Raw genomic sequence first — 21578 nt, 5'->3', positions numbered from 1 at the left:
ATCTGGGTTTGATTCTCAGCACCTGTGTGGTGTCTTTCAACTGCCTCATCCTTAATTCCAGTGCCAGGGACCAGCTGCTTCTTCTAGCTTCTATGGGCACCAGACATGCCCATGCAGTGCATTTACATATGTTCAGACAAAACACTCTTATACAAAATAAGATTTAGCATGGTAATTATCAGCTAATCATCGAGTCATCGGCAGTGAGTACTGTCTTCTTCCTGAACAGGGAATCAATACCATGAGAGGAAGTTCAGGGAATTTTTCTAGGGACCCCAGGAGAGAGAGCAGGGAGTTGGTATTGGAAGTGACACAGGAGAGGGAAATAGGAAGGACACATTTGTACTTAGTCATGCAGATCTTAGGGGACGGAAAGGAAAGGTAGGATTTCAAGCTCAAAGCTCACAATACTAGTGACTGTAAGCTTTTCTCTGTAAGGTAGATTGACCTGCAGGTGCTTCTCTGCATTATGCCAAATTACCACGCCAGTGAGCAATAGAGCTTGTGTTTGACATGTTGGATAGCAGTGTGAGTCAAGAGATAGCTATAAAAGCGAAATTGAAACAGCAGTGTGTACAAATTAAGAAAAAAATTGTTGTTTTGTCTATATTGACTTTTAGATAGAACAATTAATTTAAATATAGAGTATGATATTCAGCATGTTAGGAAATCTCCGAGGGACTTTTTGAATATTACAGAGTGATCATTTAGGATGTTTCTTTTGTGCTCAGAAACTAATTAAGAGGTGTCTTCTTTTTTAGGTGCCAAAGCTTGTGAAGCTTTGGTTGGACTCAGTAAAACACCAGTTTGACTTGAGTATCACGACACACTAATTTGTTGATGGTTATCAGTTGGCATATTTAGTCATAATAAGAATTGTAGTCATGGCTGCTGCTGTTCCATTCAAATCCAGATGCAGATGATTATCAATTATTGTACCAAACAAATTTTATCTTCATAGAGAGTGCTGAGTTCCAGCTGGAAGAACCCTAAGTCTGTAGTTAGAAAACTTGGGTTCCAGGCCACTTAGTTATTTACTGCCTGTGAGCCTTTGGGTATGTAATTTAACCTCAACCAGTATGACCTGAGATATCCATTATCAGTCAAAAGGGAACATAGTTGGTCCTCAGTGTTTGTGGGATTGGTGTCAGGATCCACTCAGTCACCCAACTCTGCTCACATATCTAACAAATGGAGTGGGGATTTTTTTTTTTCATGTAACACATACACATATACCCGTATACTTCAAATAATTAATTGCCTTTTTATTTTACAAATACAATGTCAGTGCTGTGTAAATAATTGTTATTCTGTGTCACTTAGGGAGTGTTGACAAGAAAAATGTATCCTGTGTTTAGTACAGACAGTTCCTCTTGCTGCTCCCTGAATGTTTTCCATCCATGGTCAGATGACTCCACAGATGCTGAAGTTATGGGTATGGGGTTTGGGCAGAGCTTAATGTAACCTGTTCACCAGGACTGTTTCCAATACGATGTTCCACAGCAAGCTCTGGCTCTTAGCTCTGTAACCACAGGAAAGGCATCTTAAGGCTGCTTTAGCTTTATGTGTGTTGTATGGGTATGGTGCAGGTAAGGAAGGTGCACACTAGGAATCTCAACTGTACTGGTCAGGTCTGCCCATGTTCGTGGGTGTGGAAGTGTTGCATACAATGGAAGCATAGCTTTTCATTATCTTTGTTGTTCTTTAGCTAGGCAGCTCCATTAAGGATCACTTTGCATATAATACATTGATAATTAAGTAGATGGTGATCTCATTTAGAAGGTAAAGAATTTGAGGCTGAGAGGCAAACTGCCTTGATGATCACAGATAGTTGTGACACAACTACTGATCTTTCCTCTCGTAACTGTCTTACACAAATTATGAAATGTCAGACTAGGGTGTGGTTCTGTTATGCCATAGATAAACTGCTGGTAGTAAAGGAATGCAATGACTTAATTTATATTCTGTGTGAGTGTGTACATATATATCCATTTGAGCATGTGCAAACATGCATTCCAGTTGTGTCCATGTATGCACATGTCCCTGTGTGTGTTCAGGCATGTAGGCTGAGGTCAGAGGTTGCCATTAGATGTTCTTCATCACATTGCACCTTATTTTTTAAGATGAGATCTTGCTGAATCTAGACCTTGATGATTTGGCTGTCTGGCCAGTGAGCTTCAGGTATTCACCTGTCTCCATCTCCTCAGCCCTCAGGTTAGAGATATGTGCTTCTCAGCTTTTGTGGGGGTGGTATACATCAGAATTCAGGTTCTCATGCTTTGCACAGCAGGCACTTTACCAACCAAGCCATCTCCTTAGCCCCCAGGAAATTATATTCTTCACTGACACAAAGAGTTAAAGAAGGGAGCATGGCATAACACTAACTGCTAATGCTAATTCTCCACCCTAACTATGTATCTTTTTACTCTTATAGTAAACATGATTTATGTAGAAAGCACTTTTGAGGTAAGTACTAGTGTCGGTTGCAGGAAAAAGTGCTTTTGTGATTAGTTGAGTTACCAGTTAAACTAGATGCTTTTCCAAGGGATGCCATTTTTAGTTGAAAGAACAACCAGAGACCATGATTACGGAGGCTTGGGTACTTGACGGACATTTTATTAAAAGTGGATGCCTGTTATTTGAGGGAAAATGATGACAGTATTTGCTGCCAGTGATAAATTTTGAGTTTTCAAGGAAACATTGAAATTTTTGAAAATTTACCCAGAGGTGTGCTTTTATTAATCTCTTAGGCACTCCTTAACCAGTCAAGATTGCAATCTGGCTTAGTTTATGCTTTCCTATCCCACTTTCAGCCATATTCACCAGTTTTTCTTGGGCTTTTGTTTCATTTTATTGCATGGTTTATGTTAATTTTTTACATGCCCTTCTCCCTTAGTAATCAAAGTTCTTTGAGATAACAATCCCTGTGGGTAATTTGTTGTTTGCCTTCTTTTTGTTTCTGTTTGTTGAGATAGTTTTATGTAGTTTAGGCTAGCCTTGAATTTTCGGTTCTCCTGCCTCTACATCCTGAGTGCTGGGATTACAGGTTTGTATCACCACACACAACTGGTGTTTGCATTCTTAGTACAGAGCTATACACTTAAAAAAAAGTTCCCTAGGAAATACTTGTTCAAGAGGCCACTAATCTAACATTGGGAATTTAATAATATAGGATAAAGAGAGCTATTAATATTGAAGTGATAGGGTGTGGTTGTAATTAGTTAACCCTGGCCTTAAAGCCATGGAAGGATGTTTTGATGACTGTGTTGCTAGGCCAGCCAAGAGACTGTTGTTATAGGAGGAATTCAGGCATGCCGTAGCCCAGTTTTAAGTTAAGGAGAATGTTTTTGCTGTAGACCATAAGGCATTTAGTTTGAGTTCTTTGAAAAACAGGAACATCCCAATAGTTGTGTGTAGGCTGAGTGCCCAATTAGGACTTTATGTGTGTTACCTGCTACAGTTCCTGTGTTTATCCCAAGCTTCAGTAACATCAGGCTTGTTTACTTCAGTTTTAGTATACTGTATAATGTATTGCTTTCAAAACCATTTTAGTTGAGTAAATATTCACATGATAAACTTTATTTTTATTTTTTTAAAGATTTATTGTGAGCTGGGCAGTGGTCGTTCAGGCCTTTAATCCTAGCACTCGGGAGGCAGAGGCAGAGGCAGAGGCAGCTAAATCTCTGTGAGTTTGAGGCCAGCCTGGACAACACAGAGAAATGCTGTCTTGAAAAACAAAACAAGTTTATTGTGGATTTTTTGGTTTTTTTTGTTCTGTTTTGTGTATGTAGGTGTTTTGTCTGCATGTATGTCTGTGTATCATGTGCAAGCAGTGAGAAGAGGTGGTTGAATCCCTCATAGCTAGAATGCCAGTTGTGAGCTGCCACATGGGTGCTGGGAATCAAAGTTACATTCTCTGGGAGAACAGCCAGTACTCTTAACTGATGAGCCAACTCTCCAGCCCCAAGACTTAAAATGGAAAATTTGTTGATATATAGTACATTGTCAGTGTCAAAGCTATCAGTGCCTCCATATTATTCTGACATTTTTTCATGACACCAGTAGAGATGTGACCTTTCAATTTCTCTTTAGCAACCACCAGTCCATTTTCTGTTTCTAGGATTTTGACGGTTTCCCATATTTCATGCCCGTTTGTGTCTGACTTCCTCCAGTAGTGTAATGAATGATAAATTGCTATGTGGCACACATGGGTGGACCTAATAGCAACTCTTTGTTTATGTAAGTCATATTTTGTGTTCATGCACTGATGTGCTGGTTACAGTTGAGAAGAGTGCTGGGGAGCAATGCATCCAGAATTTGTTTGGGTGCCTGGTCTATGGTTTATGTGCCTGGGAGTGAAATGGCTGGGTCATGTGGTAGCTCTTCATTTAACTTCCCAAGGAACTGGCAATCTGTCTTCCATAACAGCTGATCCACCAGGAATGCTCAAGGGTTTATCAATTTATTATTAATGAAGAACACATTAAGATGGGGGAGGTAAAGAGAACAATGTATGTGTGATCTTTTGAGTTTATTAGAGCTCTGTATTTCAGATTTTATCTGATGGACTTATTAAATATTTATTTACTATCACTTCAACACTAAGAATGAAATTTAGCTCAGGGAAATATATCTAATCCACTTAAGTGGTGCATAGACTACGAAGTGAAGATCAGAGAAATGAAGGGAAATTTAAATGGCCTGTGAAGTTCCTTAAGGGCAAAGGACCTACTTATCTGTACATTTCAGCATCTAACAAAGTGATTAGCATGGCAGGGGGTTGTTTTGGGGGCTCCCAAGGTATCTCAGGCCCAGTGATTTGCTAGGACTTACAGCACTGAGGGCAATAATGCTGTAGCTTTGTAACAAGAGGATGTAGTGTATGACACCAGCAAAAGGAAAGGCCAGGCTCTCTTTCTCACGCCAGAACAGAATTTGTTATAGTGAGTTATGACAATGCTGTCTACCAGGGGAGCTCAGCAGAGACTTTAGAGCTGAAGTGGGTATGGTGGGGCTGTTCACACAAGGTACCCTGCCCCTAAATTTCACACACTCAGTAGGAAAGCAAACATCAACTGATAGGATCCATTATGACTAGTTCTGAGCTAGAACCTTGCCCATAGGTTCATGAAGTAGGACATCTAAGAGCTGGCTCTTTGAGTGGCTTCCTCACTTTTCACCTCTCCATGGACTTTGTTGGAGAGGGCATAACCATACTTCCAGATTATAGAGGATGAAGTCTCATACTAAGTTGTCAGAAGTTTACCCTCCAGGATATTGGAGAATTCAAGGGGGAGCTGAATCACCAGAGGTCTTCTGCTGTGTTACCGCATGCAGAGGGCTTGTGGGGAAGCTTCCAGCTGTTGGCTACTGTGTATCACAGGAGATGGACAGAAGAGGAGCTGCTTTTCCTATAGGAGCAGTTAGGACCTGGAAGCAAGACCTTTGCTTCCTAAAGTGTCTCTGCTATGCCCTCTGCTGACAAAGTTCACATCATGCATGCTAGCAAAGCCCAGGCAAAAAGGCAAGTTTGGAGATAGAAATCTTTGCAGATGCTAGACTAAGTATTTAATTCCATATCCTTATAACTAAAGAAGAAGATGGTAAATTGATGGAATTCCAAGGAACCTTTTAAAAATGCAAAGAAGAACCAGTTGGTGGTGGCACACACCTTTAGTCCCAGTACTCGGGAGGCAGAGGCAGGTGGATCTCTGTGAGTTCGAGACTGGCTTGGTCTACAAGAGCGAGTTCCAGGACAGCCTCCAAAGCCACAGAGAAACCCTGTCTCGAAAAAAACAAAAACAAAACAAACAAACAACAACAACAACAAAAAAGCAAAGAAGTTGGATCTTTATACTATGTAGAGAGCTCTACTCAGGATGGAGCCAAGACCTAGACACGAGGAGGTGAAACCTTAGAACCATCCAGGACAATCTAAGGTGAATCTTTATGACCCTGGGTTTCACCATGAATTCTTGGGCATGACACTAAAAGCACAGAATAAAAAAGAAAGAAACCAATATGTTTGACTTTATAAAAATTAAAAGCTGTAGCTAGGTGTGGCATCTCCTGTCTGTAATGTCAGTACTTAGTAGGCTGCAGCAGAATTGTTGCAAGTTTTAGGTCAGCCAGGGCTACAGACGCAAGATCCTATCCCAAGAAGCAAAACAAAAATCCAGAGAAGATTTAAACACTTTTATTCATCAAAAGACACTAATAACAGAATGAAAGGCAACTTACTAATAGAAAAAAAAAATATTTGCAGCTGGGTTGTGGTTGTGCCACCAGGAGGCAGGCAGATCTCTGAGTTTGAGGCTAGCCTGGTTTGTAGAGTGAAAATTCCAGGATAGCCAGGGGATACACAAAGAAACTCTGTCTCATTAAAAAAAAAAAAAAAAAAAAAGTATCTAAACTTAAGACCAGCAACAGCACCTAGTAACAAAATAATCTTCAGCTCAATTGAGCAAAATAATTTAATACACTGTCAGGATGGTTCTGTAAACATATATAAATGACCAGTAAGGACATGAAAAGATACTTAATTCACTAATCATAAGAAAAAGAAAATTAAAGCTATCATTAGATGCTACTTCACACCCACAGGATAGCTGTTGCTTAAAAAAAAAAAAAAGGACAAAATAAGCAAGTGTCTGTAAGGATGGGGTGAGATTGGAACCCTTGTGTATTATTGATGATAGGAATGTAAGGTGGATGGTGCAGCTGCTATGGAAAGTAGGTAGCATGGTGGTGACTCAGAAAATTACAACAATCACGCCTGGATGTAAACCCAGTTGTGCCCCAGGCAGGTGGTGAGCAGGTTGTTTGCAGCTTTACTACAGCTATCAAAGGCAGAAGCAGCCCGTGTGTCCAAGATGGTGAAATATGTTGTTCATTAAGTACAGTGTTACTGAAGATTTAAGAGAAGGGGCTTTGACACATATTACAATGCGGATAAACTTTGAAGCTGCTGTGATAGTGAAATAAACCACCGACAAAGAGACAGATGTAATGATTCCATTCATTAGGTATTTTGAATAGTTAGATCTTTTATGACCTAATGTAGAGTGTTATTTGTCAAGGCATATAGAATGGAGAGTTAGTGTTTAATGTACACAGAGTTTCAATTGGGGAACATAGAAAGTTCTAGAGATAGGTGATTTTAGGCCGTGGTGGCACACACCTTTAATCCCAGCACTTGTGAGGCAGAGGCAGGCGGATCTCTGAGTTTGGGACCAGCCTGGTCTACAAAGCGAGTTCCAGGATGCCTGTACTATTACACAGAGAAACTCTCAAAAAACAAAACAACAACAACAACAAAGAGTAAATTTTGTATATAATAAACCATGGCTTTTTATTTGTTTGTTTGTTTTGTTTTTGTTTTTCAAGATAGGGTTTCTTTGTGTTTCTCCTGGCTGGCCTGGAACTTGCTTTTTAGACCTCGAACTGTAGACTGGCCTGAACTCAGAGATTTACCTGCCTCTGCCTACCAAGAGCTGGGATTAAAGTTGTGCACCATCACCACCCAGCTTAAACCACAATTTTTTAAGAAAGAAAACAAACAAACAAACAAAACACTAAAGAACATTTATATAGGTTGAATATCCTTTACCCCAAAATGCTCAGGATTTAAGATAGTGGTGGTGATGATTGTATTTTAGAATATTTGTATGTTTGTAATGTCATTTGGGGAGACTCATTACACATGAAATTCATATATCTTATATACCCTTTACATATATAATCTGAAGGTGTTTATGGTATATAGTAAATAATTTTGCACATGAAATAAAGTTTCATAGTTTGGCATTCTTTATTTAAGACATGGTGATGACGTCATATATTCAGACTGTGGTGCCCTGTCTGTACTGGAATGGGTAAACTAAGGAAGAATTTTGTTTCTTTTTACTTCAAAGTAGGATTGTATTTTCACAAGCAAATTTTAGTTAAATAATAGAAGCAAGGACAAAGTAAAGTAAATTTAAAAGCCCTGGGGATGGATGGCAGCAGAATGTCCTGCCTAGTTAAGAAGCACATTCATTATAAAAGGCAAAATTGCTTTGCTTACCTTGGGGGTAACCTCATTCATTTCTTCCTGAGATACAGGATTGAAGAGACAGAACCTCATTGTGGCAGACCTCAAATTACATTCCTCTTGCCTTCTCCTTTGGAGAGCTGGGATTACAGGTGTTTGTGATGATGCTTAGCTAATGATCATTCATTCACCCCCCCCTTTTTTTTTATTTTGTTTTTGTTCTTCAAGACAGGGTTTCTCAGTGTAGCCTTGGCTGTCCTGGAACTCTCTCTGTAGACCAGGCTGGCCTTGAACTCACAGAAATCTGCCTGCTTCTGCCTCCTTAGTGCTAGGATTAAAGGTGTGCTGCTGCACCACCACCACACCACCACACCACCACCACCACCACCACCACCACCACCACCACCACCACCACCACCACCACCCCTGCTTTTACTCATTTACTTAATTTTCCTTTTTTCAGGAAGGGTCTTAAGCAGGCCTTGAACTTTCTATGCCACTGAAGCTAGCCTTGAACTCCTGATCCTCCTGTCCCTACCCCAGAGTACTTGTATTACAGTACTTTTTTTAAAAAACAGTTTTGTTCCCTGTCCCCAGGTCCATTTCTGAGCAGGTTTTGCTGTGTCACCCAGGTTTTCCTTGTACATTACTCCTTACTTCAACATCACTTTTTTTGTTTTTAAAATAAAGTTTTTAAAATCTTCTGTGGGACTGGGCAGTCATTTGCCAGGTATTTCTGAGGATCTGATGTTAGGGAAAGCTAAGAGGAAGGTTAATTGTTGGAAGATGTGGTGAGTTGTGGAGTAACTGTTCACTTGTAACATAATTTCTCCTTTGAATCATTCATCTGCTGTAGAAACTGCAACAAGTAGCTGGGCAGTGGTGGTCCAGGCCTTTAATCCCAGTAGAGGCAGGTAGATTTCTTTGAGTTTGTGGCCAGCCTGTTCTACAAAGCTACACAGAGAAACCCTGTCTCAAAAATAAAAAAAGAAAGAAAGAAAGAAAGGAAGGAAGGAAGGAAGGAAGGAAGGAAGGAAGGAAGGAAGGAAGGAAAGAAAAGAAAAGAAGGAAACTGCAACAAGGAGGTCATTCTTTTGAGCATCTCTTATGTTAAAATCTGTTCCAGGTAAGCTTGTCCTGTGTTACCAAACCATACTGCTATGTGTGGTAGACATACCTGGCTGAGAAATTGAGGTGTAGTTCCTTGCTAGTATCAGGCAGTTAGAAAACAATATATCCAGTATTTGAAAATGTATCTTTCTGACTCCCAGAGCCCACACCTTTCCTGCTACATGGAGACAGGAGTTGGATGTGCAAACTTAGTGGTCAGTAGGATTTGAGAGCAGAGAATTCTAATTTCCCCATCCAAGGCCTTTTGCTTGGCACTTGTCTCTTTGAATGAAAGGCAGAATAGAGAACACCTCTCAACTTCTTAGCCTCCTTATCTCTAAAGAAAGGAGTTGATTCATGTTTTAGATTATGGTTTATTGAAAAGATGTCCTATAAGGAGCCAACAGTTTCCTTTTAGGTTTGGTATGAGTTGCATTTGAACCATAGATAATTTAATTACAGCAAACAAGTAGTAAATCAGCAAGATGGGGTATAGCAAAGAACTGTCTTCCATTGTACAGCGCAATGAGCTGTATTTTGTAATGACAAGAAAGCTTATGGTTTGGAAGCAGAGTGTTACCATGGTTGCTTAACAGCCTCCCTTCTTGAGTTAGAGGTGTTTGTTGCTGGGATTCATGTGCACCTTAGGCTCATGTTCAGTGCCTGTGGTATTTCCTTCCTTCTCTGTTTAAAGTAGAGCCAATACTTGAAAAAGAGCAACTTGTAGTGAACAAAGTAATGAAATATACTGGGGATCTGCCCTCAGTCCATGCGGCATAAATCATTTCTCCTTCCATTGTTCCAGATGTACGAAAGGCAGTAAATTCATTTCAGAGATTAAGTCATAGAACAGTTGGAGTTTGTGGCTGGTAGAGAAGAGGTCACTTCCCACTTTCCTTTGTTTACTTTCTAATCCAGAGGCACATATTTTGTTTTATTCACAATATCTTTCCCCTTCCATTTTGTGAAATTGGTTTGATTTTGTTAGATACAAAAATTAAAAGCAGTGCTGTTAAACTGGGTCCATTTGTGCTTCTGGATTTTGTCACCAGCTGTGTTGGAGAGGGGGCAGTAAGGAAACTGCTGACACACACTCCATTATTAGGGAAGGTTTTGTTGTAGATGGGTTGGGGGGAGGGAGGGAAGACAAACAACCAGAGGCAATTAGAAGAGTCTAGAGCAGAGAGTGAGGGAATCAGACTGGACATGGCCAGTGCTAGGGAAGTGGGGAAGCAGGAGAGAATGGTGGGCATAGCCAGAGAGAGTGCAGGATTGCAGAGATGGGATTATAAGGAGGATGAGTAGCTGGGGGAGAAAAGGAGCAGGATACCTGAGGGACACCTTTGAAATGTATCACAAGTACTTGTGACTAGGGACTAAGAGATCCTGGCAGGTGGAATGGTCTTTGATTTGCAGCCACAGGTAAATGTCAGTGATACTAACCAGGATGGCATGCTTTCATGATAAATCTTAGGTAGGTAAAGCATGATCTCTTGAGTACATAAGGCAGGAGGATGGGCAGTGTGGTGGTCCCCTTAGGCCTCGGGGAGACTTAGCTTTAGTGCTGTATGGACTGCTGCTGCTGTGTGGGGTCTGTGTTACTGCTGTAATTGGGATCCAGAAGCAGGAACTTTGATGCTCAGCACTGGTAAGTACTCTTAGCACCACCTAGTTGTACTTAAAACTGCTTTGATGGTACGGCCCATGCAGTACAGTATTCTTGGCAAAGGTGTTTTTTGTAATTTTGCTGGTGTTTTTGTACATATATTAGCTAATTCAGAGATGACACTAATAATTTTCAGGAAGCAGTTGTTGAAACATGCCTTTAAAACATTGTCTCATGAATAGAGTGTGATAGAACACTTGCTTGGCATGCATGGGGCCCTAGGCTGGGTCCTTCATCTTTGGGACGAGGGCAGAAAATAACCACTGCTTCAAAAGAAAAATGCTGTTGTCTGTTCAGCACACACCAGTCTGTCAGTTTTATTCGAGTTCTTGTCCTAAAAACTAGGGTTTTAGGCTTTTATGCCTCTGCCCCCCCCCCCTTCAAAAAGAGCCCTTTGGTTCTAAATATTACCTTGTAATCATCAGGACTGCACCTCAGCAGCAAGGACACTGGTGCCTTGATTGTCAAACAGCTGTTGCTGGATTCATTCTTGCTCTGTAATTGAAGGTTCTACTGTTTAAATGGATCTTTCATACATAAGCATATCAGCAAAGATAGGAAAGCAGGTGGCATTTGTCTTGCTGTGCCACTTCGCAGCGCCTACTAGCATCTTAGCATCCATTGTGGTTTTACTCTACTTGACAATTATTATGGACCTTTTGTTGCCTTTTCACATGTCCACATGGGGTTATTTGCTGACTTCCAAGCTAATAATGGTTTCTGTGTCAGTGATTAAACTTCTTTTTTAAAAAGATTTATTTATTATGTATACAGTGTCTGCCTGCATGTACACCTGCAGGCCAGGAGAGGGCACCGGATCTCATTATAGATGATTGTGAGCCACCATATGGGTTCCGGGGAATTGAACTCAGGACCTCTGGAAGAGCAGGCAGTGCTCTTAACCACTGAGCCATCTCTCCAGCCCTGCGATTATAGCTCTTATATGTGTATACATTTAATTAATTAGTTGATTTATGGTTTTTGAGACAGAATCTCATGTAGCCTGGACTAGCCTGGAATTCACTGTGACCAAGGATAGACTTGAATTCCTGGTCCTCTTGCCACATTTCCTCAGTGCTGGGATTATAGGTTCATGCGAGCATGCCCTGTGGTTGCCTATGTGGTTGGGCTGCAAGGAGTGCTCATGAGACTGAGCCTCCTTGCACGCACTTTTCTTACCCACCATCTGTATGCCTGTTATTTTTTCTTTCATTGCTGAGTTGTAAGAGTGCTTTATATACTTCTGACACTTTACCATTATCAAATGTGATTTGCAAATGTTCTCCATTGTGTAGATCACCTTTATTCCTGGTAGCCTTTGAAGGACAAAAGTTGTAAATTTTAGTGGTGTTTAATTGACCTCACTTTCTGGTCTTTCATGCTTTAGTGTTTGTGGAGAAAGTGTTGCTTTATTCAGAGGTACTGAAGATTTCCTAATTTAAGTTTCAGTTTCAGGTCTATCTCTCTGGAGTTAATTTAGTATGTAGCACAGGGCTTAAACTCCTTTTACCCAATTGTCTCATCAGCATTTCCTTAAAAAGACTATTTATTTTTCCTGCCCTTGGCTTTCTTAGCATCCTTTAAAAACATTAATTGGTCATAATTGTGAGGCTTTTTAAAAATTGCTCAATTCTCAGTTATACTTTATAGACCTACATGTGTAGTTTTTGCCCCATCCAAGGCTTTTATTTAAATAAATATAAAAGGGCTCAGGATGTGGCTCAGTGGCAGAATGCTTGTCTAGTCCATGAAAGACCCTGAATTAACTTCCCAGCAGCACACACACATGCAAAGAAATGGATGTGGGGAGGCTAGTTCATCCTTATGCAGAAACAGGCATGCCAGTGCCGAGTTGTTCATCCTTATGCAGAAACAGGCATGCCAGTGCCGAGTTGTTCATCCTTTTGCAGAAACAGGCATGCCAGTGCCGCGTTGTTCTGATGCCTGTAGCTTTGTAGTAAACTTGGGAATACTATTCTTCAGCTTTTTGCTTCTCAAGATTTTTGGATTTTACTATCCAAAATTTTTAAAGGCAGTTATCTCTAACAATGACTAGTGGGTTTTGTTTTGAGACTACAAATATTTAAGTGTCCAACAGAAATTTAGGTACAGAAAATAACTTAGATTAGAATTCCTAGCTTATGTGAAAACAGTTCCATTTATTTGATTAAATTTTGTTTTGGGTGGCTATTTCTGTTAGTTATTGTGCTAGATCTTGGGAGGGAACAGGGCATAATGGACAAGATAGAATTGTCCTGTATAAGCTTATCTACCTCTCATGTTTTTGAAGTGAGTGCATACTTTGACTGTATATACATACATATCCATGCTTTTGAATGTAATTATTTTTGATGAAGCTGCCATTAAGTGGACAATTTATTCTCTTCCCATGAAACCCCATCAGTGAACATTCTTCTTGCTTCTTCTCTTCAGTGTGAATGAAAATCTAAGTGCCTGGAAGAGGATGGGGCTCTCTAAGTAGCTGCATTGAGTCCTTAGTAGCTACAAAGAAATTGTATGCTGTCACTGCTCCTTTGTGTATACACTGTCTCTGCCTAAAGTTTCCTGGTATTCAAGGATATCATTTTATTCAACTTTCTTATGTCTTCAGTCATTTAACATTAATTTGGAACTTTAAGTGTCTGTTGCCTGAATGATCTAGTGAGCCATAAGTGGGTGCTCAGGCCGTGTGTTGTGGGACTGAGTTAGTTCATAGCTTTTGTTGGCTAGCACCTCTGTCCTCAGGGATCTTGATTTAATTGTTTGGTATGAAGGTGAGGCACACTAAATATGATAAAATTTTTAAAGGAAGAAATTAAAATAATATCATGGAAAGTGAACTGTGCAAGTAATTTAAGTGATACTAACATGTGTGCATGCCAGGACTCACTTCAGTCCACAAGATGATTGAATGGTAGGGGAGTCCTGAAGAGAAGTGGGATTTCATCTGTGTTGAGAAGAACTGACAGGAGGAACTGAAACTTGCCAGGTTAGAACATGGAAATGTGGAGAACTCTGGTTCTCCTACTGTCAGCTTCTGGGTCTGTTCAAATTCCAGGGGGCAAGAAGTCAGGAATTATTCTCCCCATGTCTCAATAGTACACTGCAAAGGAAACCGTTTACCTGTATAAAGAGGAAACTAGGGTTTGGCTGTAGTGGGTTTGTGTTGATGGCATTGTGGAGCTTAACTGGGGAGTATAGAATACCGAAATGGCAAATTTTGGGAGCTTGGGTAGAAATTCATATTTAGATGATTTTGATTCCTATCATTTTCTTTTCTCTTAAAGTTTAATTATTATTTTTCTGTTTATCTTAGAACGAGCCACTGACCCCAGGTTATCATGGATTCCCAGCACGGGACAGCCAGGTGGGTGTCTGCTGTGTCTAATTCTGTTATGAGTGTTCTGAAAGGGTGCGTTGATAGAGAAATGGTAACTTTTTCTGGAATTACTTATTTTGGAAGATAATATAGTTTGTTCCACCAATGTATTTGCTTTTAGAGATTGTACTTCTTAATCCAAAAGGTGTTGTAATCATGATATTTAAATTATGGATCTTATGGAACAGTCTCTTAGCAGTAATACCTGCTCTGATGCTTTTTATCTGTAGACTGTGTCATTGTTTTGACCTGGTTTTCTTGATACCTCTTAGTTCTTAATGCTGGACTTGTCTTTTGATTTTCTATCACTTGGCTTCTGCCTTCACAGATTATTTGAGTCCTTGCAATAATCTGCAGCAAGACAATTCCATTCTTCTCTCTGGAGTGTTCTTAGCTGGGTGGGTTTTAATAAGGGAAGGTTTACTTGAGAGAAAATTTCCTGTTGCCTTTGTTGCCGGTCCCAACCTCTATTGCAGCCTGGGCTGAAGTACTTCCTATAAGACAGCCTCAGTATAGCCAGCGTGTAAACCCCCAGCCTCAGTATAGCTGGTGTGTAAAACCATCAGAGTCTTTCTGGTATTTAAAGATTTGAGCAGATGAGACTGGAACAGGGGTAAGGTAGGACCCATAAGACCATTCCTTAGAGAAATGGTGTGAACTAATTTCATCTTTTCAGTAGGATATTGACATTTTTCGGGATGTTTGAAAGGGCAAATATCTGATACTTTTGAAGACTTACTCATGGTTCTTTATAGGGTTGTCCGAAAAGTCACCCATGTTACACCTGTGTAAGAAACACATGGAATGGCAGTGCTAAGTGAAAGGTTTGAGTAGTTCCCTGTTCCAGAAGGTAACTGAATCTCATCAGAGTTGCTGAAGCCGATCTCACCAGCTAGGATAAATCAACAGTCCTCTGCGTGGCTGCCTTCTGCATTAATGAATATTTGCCTGGTGTTTGCATTTTTGCTGGATTGATGTCAGAGTGCCCACAAGTAGAGTAGGAAGGACAGAAGAAGAGTTGTTCCTTTCAGGGTTCATCTCCCCGAGGATCCTTACTGTTGAAATAGAGATGGGAACTTTTATTGAAAGATATGCTCACTGACCCCAAGTCTAAAGAGAATGTGGATGTCGTGTGGATTGGCTTTTCTTTTTAGGGTAGGCCTGCCCTGGAGCTTCTACTGGCTGTGGTATTTCTGACCTTTGGTAGTTCTGTATCTTGCCTGTATATCAGAAAGAAAATGCTGGTGCCTGGAGATGAGCCCCTACAGATTCTGATTGAGCAGGTCCCACGTTGAGCTTAGTGGTTCTAATGTTAGAAACCACTGCAGGTGGTTCCGTCATGTAGAGAGGGAATTATAGTATTAGGGGCTGCTTTACAAGGAGGGATTTTCCTCTGTATTCTTTTGCTTTTCATCCAGGGTGCTAACATATAAGAGATCATGTTCAGTCTCCTAATATAGTCTTAAACAGTAACATAATCATTTATTATTTAAAAAATATTGTCTATTTGGGGGTCAGAAGATAGATTAATTGACTAGGGAAACAGACTTCTGAATTTGAAGGCTCTTAAAGAATGCTGTCCAGTTTTATGTTCCTTTGAGGATTGCAGATCAATGAGGAGCTAAGCAAAAGGACTTACTAAGAAATTGTTGAAGTTCATACAGCAGTCTCTGCAGTACAAATCCTTCATTTCTCATTTTTTTTGCAGCATGGAGCTGTTTGTGCTCATTTATTGTTGCTATTGAGCTATGGGCTGGTGCAGGCCCTTTGCTGTGGGGCAGAGCTGTTGATTTTACTTGAAGCACATTCTGTTGGTGAAAGGTTTATTTCAGTTGATTTTCTTGGGATTTGTGTTGTACTGTGGCTGGGTTTTTGAATTAGGGATCTTAGAAGAGTGCAAATATGCTAGTATTGAATAGCTGCTTGTTGTATTTGATGGGTATGGAATCCAAATAAATGCTGCTAATTAATGAACCTAACCTTGTGAACTCTCATTTGGTGCTTTGAGATTTGAGAGGCATTTATCATTGTGAAACACTGGTCACTGAACAGTCTGCACTGGGCAGGAACTGAACTTGTGATCTTTACAGCTCCCCAGTGTGGATTTGTTTTAGCAAATCCAGGAGCTGGGATGGAGGTAGGGTGGTGGGGTGAATATTAATTGTGAACCTTTATTTGTTCTCCCTATTCTTTTGGGATTCTGCTCTAAACATGTAAGAACTGTTTCTATCCAGGGCTTTCATCCAAGTCTAATGCTCTTCTGATTGTTGTGGAATGCTGTCATCAGTGATTTCTCATTTCATCCTCTCAGATGTCTCTTGAAATAGACAGGCGAGTGTTCCCTTTGGAAAGGTAAGGACACCAGTAGAATGCCTTCCCCAAGGTTGCAGTTCCAGTCGGCACTTAATCAGGTCTTAAACTTCTCTTGTGCTTGTGGTCCTTTCCTTCAGAGTGCTGATGATTGACACTCACTCACTTGCTCTTGTTTTTAACTTCCATTTAGAGATTTCCTAGACTTTGTGATGTTTAGCCATAGATCTAGGTAGGAGTCCATGATAACTGGTTCAGTTCATTATCAACATAGTGGACCAGCATTGCACCATATCTGTAACACATTCATCATGTTATAGATAAGACACAGTTATGTTAAAAACCCAGGAAGAAGCTGGATAGTGGAGGCACACATCTTCAATCTCAGCACCCAGAGACAGGCAGATCTCTGTGAGTTTGAGTCCAGCCTGGTCTATAGAGTTGAGTTCCAGGACAGACAGAGGGAGATACACAGAAAAACTCAGTCTCATGTGTGTGGGGGAGCAGGGGGTGTTCAGGAAAGAAAAGCAAAGGCAAGCTCATCTACTGGTAGAGGTTTCTTCTTTTTGGTGGTGTTTTGTTTTGAAATGGGGTCTTTCTGTGCCATTTTGTTAATAAACTGCTCAAATCCACGCAGGTACTTGCTAGTATGGTCTTTCTGTAAAAGTGGAGAAGGCAAACATGGTTCCAGTTTCACAAATGTAGAATCAGCTCAAAAAAGCTAAGTATTTATCAAAGCCATGTAGGATTTTAGGCTGGTAATGCCATTTAGTGGTTTAGAATCCTAGCTACTGGGTGCTGGAGAGATGGCTCAGTAGTTAAGAGCACTGGCTGCTCTTCTGGAAGATACTGGTTCAATTTCCATCACCCACATGACAGCTCAAAACTGTCTGTAATTCCAGTTCCAGGGGACCTGACACCCCCACATAGACATATATGCAGACAAAACACCAATGCATATAAAATATTTTTTTTGTTTGTTTTTGTTTTGTTTTTTTGAGACAGGGTTTCTCTGTGGTTTTGGAGGCTGTCCTGGAACTAGCTCTTGCAGACCAGGCTGGTCCCGAGTGCTGGGACTAAAGGCATGCATGCACCACCACCACCCAGCCAAATAAAAATATTTTAAAAAGAGTCTTAGTTACTGCCATTTTAAAAAAATGTTTTAATTAGCATATATTGGTTATACATAATAATGAGTTTCAAAATGACATTTTCTTGCATGTATTATAGTATATTGATCATGTATATTGATCATGTTTATATTCCTGTTGCTCTTTCTTGTCTCCCCCTCTTAACTGTTTCACCGACCCTTTCCTCTTCACAGTTTATCTCTCTTCTGCTTTATCCCCCCAACCCCTGTGACTTAATGGGTTTTATTAAGGTTACTTTTAGGCAACACAAGGTGAGAGGTTATTTACAGGAGCATTGCTATATCACTGGGGAAAAGGGCCCCCACCCTAAAAGAAATCATTAATTCTTAGGAATAGGTGAACCTCTTGAGTCCCATCTTGCTCTATGATGAATGACCGACCCAGTCTTGTGCAAGTAATTACATCCTCTGTGAGTTCAAGAGTGCCGGAAACATGTCATACCCGGAAGACTGCATCCTATAATGCTCCATCCCATTCTCAGTTCTTTTATTCTTTCTTTCCTCTCTTGTAATGTCTTATTTATGGCTGAATGCTACATGATCACTTATTCTCAACATTTTGATCAGTTATATATGAGTTAACATTGTCCAGTAGAGAGGGGTTCCTCTGATCAAAGCTGCCAGCAGCATTTACTGTTACGGAGTTCCTGCCCAGTTCCGCAGCCACCTCAGAGGCCCCAAATAAACACTCAGACTCTGTGTTATTTAGACTCTGTGCTATTTATAAAGCTGGTGGTTGTTGGCTTGGGTTTCTTATTTGCTAGCTCTGTCTTAGTTATTAACTCATAACTACTAATCCATGTATTTCCACGTGGTCTTATCTTACTGGAGAATGCCGGACCTGCAACTCCTTTGCCTGCTACATGATGACTGCTCAGCGACTCTGCAGAGAAGAGAGCGATTTCTTGTTTGTCCCTGCTTATAGCATGATTCTGCCCAACTACATCACTTCCTGTCTGGCCAGTCAGTGTTTTATTCATTAACCAGTAAGAGAAACATACACAGAAGAACATTGCCCATCAACTTACCTATATGGATAAGCACATTTGTTTAGGCAGCAACTTGATATCATGTCCATTCAGGAAAAACAACAGTTGTGGCTACTCTGCTAGAACCTACAACCCTATACCACACAAACAGGCTTTTGGTCATATTTATAGCACCAGGCATGGATTCCTTCTTGTAGACTAGATTTGATTCCACCCTGAAGGTTAGTTGGTTGGTTATCCTCATAATTGTCATGCCATTGCACACTAGTGGGCATGTCATGCCTGGCCATTGTTGGCATTACAGCTCTGTATACTGCTGAGAACTTTGACAGTTTCCCTAGCACCTACCTGAGCAGCCCCTTCTGGCACTGTGCTCAATCCCAGCCTGAGCTCTCCATGTCCCCTCTCCAGAGTGTGCAGTTTCAGCAGCAGGGTCTTAACATCTAACTCTGGTGGACAATCTGTCATGTATGTGCTTATAAATGTACCTAGGTATAGTAAAAATGAGGCTGTTTGTGTTGTGGACTTGTATTATTTTTTAAATGGGAGGGTAATTGCACTTGTCATGTCCTGAATTCTTGTATAGAAGGGATTTAGGAGTGACAATCCAATTAGAAAAAGGCTTAGTTCTCTGTAAAAAACCTCACTGATTTGCTAAGATCATTGATTTGGAACTGGTTGTCAGAGGAAACCTTGAAAGTACATCAGGAATCCTAAGGCTAGTGATCCTTTGTCACCTCTGAGTATCACAACCTTATGTATCTGCTATTATTAAGGTGGCTATATTAATTTGTTGTTCAAGTTGGGGCCCGTTCCAACACAGCCCCAGACCTACTGGGTGGCATTGGATAAAGGCTCATCTTAGCTGTGATTAAACAGTCCTGTAGTGTGATAAGGACTATCAGGCCACCAAGGATTAACTAAACATTTGGTTAAAGTGAGGAGTAATTTTAAACTTTTGTTTTAGCTCAGAGTATTGTGTTTTAATTTAAACAAATGTGTTTTCTCCACAGTCTTCAGTAGGAGGTCAAGTGTTTTGTGTGCATATAGATCTACTGTTATAAATGCTACTAAATTATTTCATAATGTGACTTCACAAAACATCCAGTGTCTGTTAATTTTTGTTTGTTTTTTGAGACAGCTTCCCTGTGTGTTCTAAACTCATCTCCAATTTGGGATCTTTCTGCTTTAGCCTGCAAAGTGCTGGGGTCACAGGTATGTTGCCAGACCTGGCAGTGTGGGGTGTTTTTCCGAAGAAAAGCAAGGCATTAATGGAAGTCTGTTCCTGTTCTCTCTCAGTCTTTACATTTATCTTGCCTGCATCTAATCAAAAAAATTTCTAATGTCTTATTAAATGTTCTCAAACCTTTCAAATGTTTGTAGGGAAACTGCTAATTTTGAGTTCATCGATTTATATAGTATCTAGTTCTACTGGAAGTACTTAAACTTGTGTGGCCAGGTTGCATATAGCTCAGCAGCTGTGAGAAGAGTTGTGACTGGGTTTAGCAAGCAGGATGGCTGGAAGCATGTTGGCTAGGAAATTCGGAGCTAGTATGTGTAACACACGAGCTGATTAAAAGCACACCGCCAGCAACTGTAGCTGAGATGGTTTTACTATGAGGAGCTCTGTGTATTTCTAGCATTACTAGGTTGACTTTTGTTTTGGAGTTACCTTGGTGCAGGTATGAGTAAAGGTAGAAGCAGATTTATGCACATTAATGGAATAGCCTGTCTAAGACATGCTCAGTAGTGGGTATTTGCAAACTAAGTATTGGAAGCTAATGCTACAGTGCCTTCTTGCATTCCTTTTTAGAGCTTGAATTCAGGTACATCTCAGTGTCTCACACTTAGGCTGTTGGGGAATGAGGTGTTACAGTTAGCATTTGAGACAAGACACATACTGACTTAGGTTCTGGTGTTGAAGTCACTGTAGAAATGGGATTATCAGTAATCTATTGTCCGCAAGTGCTCTTTGTGTGTCACTTGATTTTTAGAATAGCTCTCCAAAATTGGATTTTATTCCTCCCTTATAAAAAGAAAACCGAAGCACTTGTGTCTCAAAGTTACATTTCTGTCAAGTTTTCCTCTTGTTTTGCCTTAAAAGGCTGGTGGTCTATAGTTTATCTCTTTATTTTAGAATTAGAGGAAATTATTGTTATAGTGTCAGGCTCTTGATTTGATTGAAAAATGACTTTTTTTCTTTACATTTTTAAAGTCCACTTAACTGTCCAGTTATATTTCAGTGATTCACAGAAATAGTAAAAATTTCAGGGCTGATGTTTTAAGTTGTCAGGTACAAAGGAGTCACAACTCCTTTAATGCTGAGAGCAGGCTAAGCCTAAAAAAAAAATCTCTTCTGGATTTATTTATTTGTCTATTTATGAGTGTTTTGCCTGTATATATGCATGGGAACCACGTGTGTGTGTCTGGTGCCCTTGAGGTCAGAAGAAGTTGTCAGATCCCCTGGAGTTATGGATAGTTGTGAGCTCCTGGGTAGGTGCTGGGAACTGAACCTAGATTCTCTGTAAAAGTAACTAGTGCTCTTAACCACTGAGCCACCTCTTCAGCCCCTCACACCAGTTCTTGTGATGAACTTTCCAGAATTTTAGTTATTTTGACTGTGAAGTAAGGACAAAAGAAAAGGTATCTCTTGTAGTTACCATCCTGAATGAGGTAACCCAGTCACAAAAAGACAAAAATGGTATGTACTCACTCATATATGGATTTTAAACATGGAACAGGGGATTGCCAGCCTACAATCTACACCAACAGAGAAGCTAGGAACAAGGAGGAACCTAAGAGAGACACACATAGTCCCCTGGAGAAGGGGAAAGGGATAAGATCTCCTAAGCTACTGGGAATCATGGGGGGAGGGGAGAGGGAGTTAGAAGAAAGAGAAAGGGAGAAGGGGAGGGGAGGGGAAGACATGAAGGAGCAGGAAG

At 40.4% G+C, this 21578-nt stretch overlaps 1 protein-coding gene across 15 annotated transcripts in view; it reads left to right on the top strand.

The window, feature by feature from the left end:
* The window catches only part of Rbfox2 (RNA binding fox-1 homolog 2), a 249525-nt gene that overhangs the window by 64926 nt on the left and 163021 nt on the right, over positions 1-21578 (top strand). For 13 of the 15 annotated variants that reach the window (XM_035440732.1, XM_035440734.1, XM_035440737.1 and 10 more), the window contains exon 2: positions 14125-14175. The exons of 1 other annotated variant lie outside the window; for it this stretch is intronic. In XM_035440732.1, coding sequence (XP_035296623.1) covers positions 14125-14175 — 51 coding nt within the window. Of the gene's footprint in view, positions 1-14124; positions 14176-19777; positions 19852-21578 lie in introns of all 15 variants that reach the window. One more of the 15 variants, XM_035440741.1, reaches the window with a different exon arrangement.

The sequence above is a fragment of the Cricetulus griseus genome, chromosome 2, assembly GCF_003668045.3.
Source record: "Cricetulus griseus strain 17A/GY chromosome 2, alternate assembly CriGri-PICRH-1.0, whole genome shotgun sequence".
Taxonomy (NCBI): Eukaryota; Metazoa; Chordata; class Mammalia; order Rodentia; family Cricetidae; genus Cricetulus; species Cricetulus griseus.
Note: the sequence above shows the minus strand (reverse complement) of the source record. Positions and strands in the feature narration are given on the sequence as shown.